The sequence below is a fragment of the Phacochoerus africanus genome, chromosome 3 (assembly GCF_016906955.1).
Source record: "Phacochoerus africanus isolate WHEZ1 chromosome 3, ROS_Pafr_v1, whole genome shotgun sequence".
NCBI lineage: Eukaryota > Metazoa > Chordata > Mammalia > Artiodactyla > Suidae > Phacochoerus > Phacochoerus africanus.
The window spans coordinates 170,753,360-170,762,254 of NC_062546.1; the positions used below are offsets into that span (position 1 = coordinate 170,753,360).

General features: G+C 41.1%; 1 protein-coding gene across 1 annotated transcript in view; it reads right to left on the reverse strand.

The window, feature by feature from the left end:
* The window catches only part of LOC125123439 (C2 calcium-dependent domain-containing protein 6-like), a 57,736-nt gene extending 53,472 nt beyond the window's left edge, over positions 1–4,264 (reverse strand). The window contains exon 1 of the mRNA XM_047773238.1: positions 4,005–4,264. Within this exon, the coding sequence (XP_047629194.1) occupies positions 4,005–4,217 (213 nt within the window). The 5' untranslated portion in view covers positions 4,218–4,264. The remainder of the gene's footprint in view (positions 1–4,004) is intronic.
* Between the last annotated feature and the right edge of the window lie 4,631 nt (positions 4,265–8,895).

The window sequence follows — 8,895 nt, forward strand, 5'->3', positions numbered from 1 at the left end:
CCAGGCCAGGGGTTGAATTGAAGCGCAGCTAGAGGCCTACACCACAGCCACAGCAACGCTGGATTGCGGCTGCATCTGGACATACACCATAGCTTATGGTAACACCAGATCTTTAACTCACTGAGCAAGGCCAGGGATCAAACCCACATCTTCACGGACACTATGTCGGGTTCTTCACCTGCTAAGCCACAATGGGAACTCCCTTTCTAATGTTTTAATAACCTTATTATGGTAGTCTACTTTGAATATGCATTTTAATTAACATCATAATTGGGGACAAAACTCCTTCAGAATACTAATACTCACTTTATCCCTAACAACTTGGCATTTTATGGAACAACCCCTCATTTTATTACCTTTTTTACTTTTCCTTCCTTATGTAAGCAGCATGAGCAAAACAACTCAGCCAAAATTCTATTGGAACCTTGAACAAAACTTCTTAAGCTCAGTCTCACAAAGCCTCTGACACCACCTAGAATTTCTCCTGAATCTGCAAGGAATCTTCATTTCAGTTAACTCCACTATACTTTTCGCCTCAATTGCTTCTGGCCCCACTTTTATTTAAAAGTCTGTACATTCACTCACATTGCTCTGCACTTCTTCCCCAATGACCTTTCTGGACCACTTTCCCACATTCCACTGTTTTCTATGAAAACCCACCAGCTTACATCCTTACCTTTTCCTAGGGTGCTCCTATTCCTAGCACTCGTAATTAAAGCTCTTCCTACCAAAAAAAAAAAAAAAAAAACCCAAAACCAAAACCAAAATACCAAGGCCCCGATTGTATCCCTGGTGATTCCTATCAAATATTTAAAGAAGAAATAACAACAATCCTTCACAAACGTTTTTAGGAAAAATTAAAAAAAATTTTTTTTAAAAAGAGGAAGGAACACTTCTCAAGTTATTCTATGAGGTCAGTATTACATTAAGACCAAAGCCAGGCAGACATCACAAAATGAGAAAACAGCAAATCATAATCCCTCATGAATAACAGAGGTAAAAATCCTCCACAAAATATTAGTAAACCAGTAATTAGTAAATTATTAAACCAAAACATGTTGAAAAGGACGCTTTATCATGACAATGTGTGATTTTTCCAACTGAAATCAATATAATAAAATTAATGTAAAAAGCCATATTAATAAAACATACAATAAAGGACAAAAAAAATCACAAGATTATTTCACTAGATGCAGAAAATGCATTTGATAAAATTCAAAATGAATTCTTAATAAACACTCTGGGAGTTCCCATCATGGCTCAGCAGAAACGAAAGCTGACTAGCATCCATGAGGATGCAGGTTCAAACCCTGGCCTTGCTCTGTGGGTTAAGGATCTGGTGTTGCCGTGAACTGTGGTGTAGGTGGCAGATGTGGCTCGGATCTCCTGTTGCTGTGGCCATGGCGTAGACTGGCAGCTACAGTTCTGATTCGACCCCTAGCCTGGGAACCTCCATATGCTGCAAGTGTGGCCCTAAAAAAAAATTTAATTAATTAATTAAAAAAAAAACAACACTGAACAGACTAGGAATAGATGAGAACTTCTTCAACATCATACTCAATGGTGAAAGACTGAATGCTTTCCCCTTAAGATTGGTAAGGCAAGACTGTTCAGTCTCACTATGTTTAATCATCTTTATACTAAAGGTTCTATCCAGTGCAACTGGACAAGAAAAAGAAATATAAATTATTCATCTTTGAAAGAAAGCAGTAAACTGTCTCTATTTGCAGATAACACTGTTTATAGAAATTCCTAAGAAACCCACCAAAAAAAGAAGAAAGGAAGGAAGGAAGGAACCACTAGAACTAATAAATGAATTCAGCAAGGTCTCAGGATACAAGTACAAAATATAAAAATCAATTGCCTTTTTATATAATATCAATGAAAAATATGGAAATGAAGCTAAGAAAACAATTACATTAGAAATAGCATCAAAATGATAAAATACTAGAAATTTCACAGAAGAAATTTAAGACTGGAAACTGAAAACTGCAAAACATTCTAATTTCACAGAAGAAATTTAAGACTGGAAACTGAAAACTGCAAAACATTCTTAAGTGAAATTAAAGATCTGAATGAATGGAAAACATTCCATGCTCATGGATGGAAAGACTCAATACTATTTAAAAAATATCAATTCCCAAATTGATCTATAGAGCCAAAAAAATGTACAAATCACTAGCTAACTTAATATCGGGGATAAAACACAAATAAGAAATGACAAGATGTTTAAAAAATCATGGAAGACTAATGTGCAGACCTGCAAATATATCTTAAAACTGAAATGAAATGTATAATTTCCTAAATAAATAAAATTTAACAAAATTGGTCCTGTTAGTAATAAACAGCTTAAACAGACCACTTTACATAAAAGAAATAAAGAAAGTTAGCAATGAGCTATCACCACAAAGAAGCAACAGGCCCAGGTGGTTTCACAGGGAATTCTACCAAATTCAAAAACTATACCTACTACTCTTTTTCGACTGTATATAGATGCTATTTTATCTATAAGCAAATTCCGCTAACAACACTGCCACATGGTGGCTTTTTTTATTATTATAGATTTCCCCAGTCAGTAGACAGTAAAGAGCCAGCTACTCTTATTGTGGGAGACTTTTTTTTTACAGTGGAAAGCGATCCTCAGAGTTCCTGTGTGGCATGTCGGAAATGAATCCAGCTAGTATCCATGAGGATGTGAGCTAGCTCCCTGGCCTTGCTCAGTGGGTTAAGGATCCAGTGTTGCCGTGGGCTGTGGTGTAGCTTGGATCCCACAGTACTGTGTCTGTGGTGTAGACCAGAACTTCCATATGCCGTGGGTACAGCCCTAAAAAGAAAAAAAATATAGGGACCCTCATACTCAAAAAAACTGGAAACCACCATTTTACAGAATAAAAGTTCAAATTCCATGAGTGGACAAACCCCTCCTGTCGCCTAGATTTCAAATATATCTCTCTTAACAAAACTTTTGCAATTTTTCCTTGTCTTATCCTGAAGCTAATATGCTCTCAATTTATCATAATGAAGAGCCATGATTCTAAGTTTTTATAATTAAGAGGGTACTTTAGACATCAAGTAATAAAATCCTTAATTTTGCAGAAAAGGACATCATCTTTTTGTGTATCACTTGTTTCCTAATAAATACTGTAGTATTTTTTGATAATTTAAAACCAGTAGAGAGAATGTAACATTTCCTAATAATTCTCTAACAAATTTTGAGAAAGGAAGTTTCAATTTGTTTCCCCTTTTGCATTTCCTCTATCTTCTGGCAGAACCGCTAAACCATTAAACTCAAAAGTTTCTCACATTTCAAATGTAAATTTACCTAATTAAGAACAGGAGGCCAGGAGTTCCCAGTGTGGGGTAGGCAGCGGGTTAAGGATCTAGCAGTTTAGGCAGCTGTGATCTACTAGGGAGCAGCTGCGGCTCCAATTATATCCGTGGCCCGCTAGTCTGCGGGACATCTAGCCCAGAACTTCCATATGCCTGTGGATGCAGCCAAAGAAGAGAAGAAAAGAGAAGAGAAAAGGAAAAGAAAAGAAAAAGGAAAGAAAAAGAACAGGAGGCCGATAATTCACTTTGCGGATATGAAGCAAATTTGCTCCCACAGGTTCATCTATAAGAACCTCAGGAATTGAAAACAGCAGAAACTAACATCTGGAGTTGAGCCCTTTAACCATGTAAGTGAAATCCCGATGAGATGACAGCAGCTAACACTTATTAATTTTACTTTCACTTTAAGTACTTTATATCAATACCATCTTTAGCTTTTCAGACAACCCTCTAAGGTAAGTGGTAATTATTGCCTCCCCTCAACCGTTCATAAAACAGGGCTCTGACAAATTAACTGTCAGGGTACCAAGGGAAAACTCTTCTTCAGGTTACCATCTTCCAAACTAGAGCAGGTTTCCCTCCCTCCCACCTGCTTGCACTGACCCCCTCTGTCCTTCTCGAGCCTTTAGATGGTCAGGTAAGGGACAGCCTCCGCCTGCCAGGCCCCTACTCACGTTCAGCAGCCGTTGCCCAGTGCCCTCCTTGGCCTCTTCCTTGGGCAGATTCGAGGTCTTGCCATGCTCCTGGAAGTTGCGAGCTGCCGCAGAGAACCCTCTGGATTGCACGTTTTCCAGGTTAGTATGGGGAATCTTCTGGACTATGGGGTCTATGTGCCGGGAATGGACCCGCCCGTTGCGATTATCTGTCGTGTTGGAAACCTTAGCCATCTCTTGGACGGGCTCTATCCCTCCATCCTCCGCTGGGCAGGTCTAAGCCTAACCGCCGCCCTGCTACTGCGCACGCTCAGCCGTCTCCCCGCCTTTCCCCGGCTTTTCCTGCGCACGCCCAGCTCCTGCTCCTGCCCAGGGCTGCTAGTTTAGTGATCCTGGGGGGTTAGCTGCAAGCACCTGCCCAGGCCATTTCAGGCTCCTTTAGATGATGATAGTCAGGGCAAGCTGGTGGGGAGCAAAGCCTCTCCGTATGGTGATTAAATGCTTTGGTTCATTATCTTGCCTCCCTCTTAACCCATCATAAGCCCTCTTCTCCATAAACTCCTTAGGCTCTCCGGAGCTCCAGATGCTGTTTATCCATCGGTCTACTTGGACATCTTTACTCAACTGTCCCATTGACTTATGACACAGCACGTTAATATTCATCTTCCCTCCCAGACCTCTAGTATGTTCCATACATCTTTAACGTAGTGATGTCATATCCACAAAAATCTTAAAACTTGACACTTTTTAAAAATTTTTATTTTTTGTCTTTTTTTCGCTTTTTAGGGCTGCACTCGTGGCTTATGGAGGTTCCCAGGCTAGGGGTCTGGGGGTTCAGTCGGAGCTGTAGCCACCAGCCTGCACCACAGCCACAGCAACACAGGATCTGAGCCGTGTCTGCGACCTACACCACAGCTCTCCGCAACGCCGGATCCTCAACCTACTGAGGAAGGCCAGGGACGGAACCCATAACCCAATGGCCCCTAGTCAGATTCATTTCCGCTGTGCCACGATGGGAACTCCCAGACACATTTTTGAATTCTAAGCTTAAATATTGAAACCCTGTTTTTTTTCTCTTTATGGCACCTTGTATAGAACATCTCACACACAGATAAGTGCAAGGGGTTTACTTATGGGTATCCTGGCCTGCTCTCAATCCACCTTCTCCACTGCCCCAGTGTTAACAGAATTTACCCTTTAAAATATACAAGATCAGAAACTTAGTTTTATTGGCCACAAAATTTTAATTCCTTAATAAGGAAACTAAGGGACTCCAAAATGCCACAGCCACCTCAGGATCATTACTTACGGCTCTTGTGTATGGAATCTTTTTTTTTTTTTCTTTTTAGGGCCACACATGGAAATTCCCAGGTTAGGGGTCAAATTGGAGCTGCACCTGCTGGCCTACACCACAGCCACAGCAACAGGAGATCCAAGCAGTATCTGTGACCTACACCGCAACCTACGGCAATGCCAGATCCTTAACCCACCGAACAAGGTCAGGGATTGAACCAGCATCCTTGTGGATACTGGTCAGGTTCTTAACCCACTGAGCCACAAGGGGAATTCTTGGAATCTATTTTTCTTTTACTCCAAGGCCACTTCAAAGTTCAGTCTTGAATCACATCTTATAAAGCCCTGCACATACCCCCTAAGCAGAATTAACTGCCACCTCCAGCCTTCTACGTGGCATATCCTTATTAGTGAGTTCACACTATGAGAATTAGTTGTTAATTTCAAAAGTTAGAGTTATTTGGGGGCAGGAATCTGATCCTTACCTTTTACTCTGCAGAGTGCATGGCACAATAACCCAAAGCCCTTGACCCATGTTTGTTGTCATTTCAGGTCTGTGCTGTGTGGCGTTAAATCACTGTGCAAAGAGACTTGCTGTCCACCAGCACACTCTGACTTCCTTAGGGTTCATGTGATGCAACAACAACAAAAATCTAAGTTCAATTAAACCTCTAGAACTAACCTCCAGTTTACAGGAAATACAGGAGATAAAGAAACAAACTGAAGGATACTTTTAGGGGAAAAAAAATCAAACACATAAAAAAATGTTGGGAACTTCCATATGCATCCAGTGCGGCCCTAAAAAAAAAAGTGTAAGTGGGACATTATTTTAAAAACTGGTTTCAATTCTTTACACACACACACACACACACACACAAAACCACAAATGTCATGAAGGAATGTAGACTGACACAGCCACTCTAGAAAAGAGTTTGGCGATTTCTTAAAAAACTAAACATGTCACTACCATACAACCCAGCAACTGTACTCCTGGATGTTTATCCCAGAGAAGTGAAAACTCACATCCACTCAAAAACCTGTACACAAATGTTCACAGCAGCTTTATTCATAATGGTCAAAAAGTGCAATCAGCTCAGATGTCTTTCAATAAGTAAATGGTTAAACTTCAGTACATACATATCTGAAATATGACTTAGCAATAAAAAGGAATGAATTATATTGGCCATATAACTTGGATGAATCTCCAGGGAGTACGCCAAGCAGAAAAAAGCTATTCCCCAAAGATTACATACTGTATGATTCAACTCATAACATTATTGAAATTACAAAATTTTAGAAACGGAAGACAGATGAGCGATTGCCCAGGCTTAGAGTTGGGGTGGAGGGTGGGGGTGTGGGAAGTGGGTTAAGTGTTTTTATAAAAGGGCAATATGAGAGATTCTTACAGTTTTTGGACTTGTTCAGCATCTGGCCTATGGTAGTAGATACACAAGCCCACACAATTGATAAAACTGTATATTACTTAATGTACACACACAGATACACACATGAGTGCAACAAGTAAAAGCGGGGAAGACTGAACAAGATTGGTGGGTCGTATCCGTGTTAATATGCTAGTTGTAGTAGTATAATAATTTTGTAAAGTGTTATTTGGAGACGCTGGCAAAGTATACAAAGGACCTCTCTGTATTATTTCTTAAGTTTGCATGAATCTACATTTATCTCAGTAAAACTTTCAATTAAAAAATGTCATGGGGGAGAAAAGGAGACCATTTTAAATTAAGAGATAACCCGAGTTCCCATCATGGCTCAGTGGTTAAGGAATCTGACTAGGAACCATGAGGTTGCGGGGTTCGATCCCTGGCCTTGCTCAGTGGGTTAAGGATCCAGTGTTGCCGTGAGCTGTGGTGTGGGTCGCAGACAAGGCTTAGATCTGGCGTTTCTGTGGCTGTGGTGTAGGCTGGCAGCTGTAGCTCCGATTCGACCCCTAGCCTGGGAACCTCCATATGCCACGGGAGCAGCCCAAGAAACAGCAAAAACACAAAAATAAATAAATAGATAACCAAGTGAAATGTGTAAACCTGGACTAGATCTTGAGGACCACTGGGAAAATTTGAGAATGGACTGAAATTATTGTTTTCTAACTATTTTCATGATATTGTGCTATGCAGACGCATGTTCTTTTTGGATACTGCATGCTTAAACATTAGGGTGAAGTGATATGAGGTCAGCAACTTACTTTCAAAAGATATAGCAAGAATAAAAGGAGGATGTGTATAGAAAGAAAGCAAATGAGCAAATGTGGCAAAATTTTAACAATTAACCTAGGTTGATGTGGATCACAGCTGCTATTACACTAGTCTTTCAACATTTCTACATTTGGTAGTTTCCAAATACAAATCCCTCATTGCTCACTACGTATATAGCCTTTTCTTTGCGCCCCACTCCACCAGAAATCCTATTCATCCTGTAAAGGACCTGTACGCACCCCTTACCCACAATACTTTCTTAGATTCTTTAATTCTACGATGCCTATCTATGCCTTTTAACTAGATTATGAGCCTCTAAAATGCAGGTATTGTTTTCTTGTTTTGTCCTCCCACAAAGCTAGCAATTTGATTTAAGATCAAATCAAGTCATCTACCCCAATCCAAGCTTTGTTTCATAAAAAATTACAAATGGTACAGGTAGGCGAGAGGTCCCAAATGCTGGCTGGTCTAGAGGCTATACCACAACCACCTGGCATATCTTCTTCCAAAAGCCAGTGTTCTAGGCAACTACCCCAGACCTAATGAATCTCAATCTCTAGGAATGGGGCCTGGAAGTCTATATGTGTTTTGTTCTGTTTGGGGAGAGTAGGGAGAGGTAGGTATTAATTAGTGAATATTTTGTACCCTCCAAAACAATGACAAAACCCCCCCTCAGAAGCTCTACTAAGCATATCTCTCTACCCAACATGTGATGCATGGGCAAAGGTAAGAAAAATTATGATTTTCAGCCAACCATGGAGACATATTAGCAATGAACTTCCTCCAAGTTTCCCACTCACCATGGCCAAAGGTTATGGGACAGACACCACTGTGTTTTCCTTGAAGAAAGATTTGTTCAGCTTCACTAGACTTCACAGACTGGAACACAGACATCTTTAGGGGGGACATTATTCAGGCTACCACAATCCCCCACATTGGTTCTCTCATATTTCCCCTTGACAACACTGTTCAGGTGTAGTAAGCTTCGGCTCTAATGAGCATGGCTTCCCTGAAGTCTGCTGACAGGGAGGACCACGAACTCCTGCACCGGCAGTCAGGATGACTTCAGGATTGCCAGCAGGTTCACAGTTCTGGGACCGGAGGGGGAATTTCTTTTTCAGCAGCTCCAGCCTTACAGACAGCAAGATGGTCCTAGTGTGGTGTTCAGACCAAAGGCAGACCCGAGAGCCACCCATCCTCCATCACGGACGTGTCAGTCCTCTTCTGCTCCACAACATCCAGTGGCTGCTAATCAGGGCAGCCCCGAGTTTTATTGAGGTGCTAGAGAGCCTCTGAGACACCTTTTCCCTCGGTGAGTCCTATCATTGTCTTGAGCTCCAGGTCTCATAGCAGTTGAGGTACCAGGGGATACAGCCCTGAAGAGACCTCTTCCAGGGCAGGACCCACCT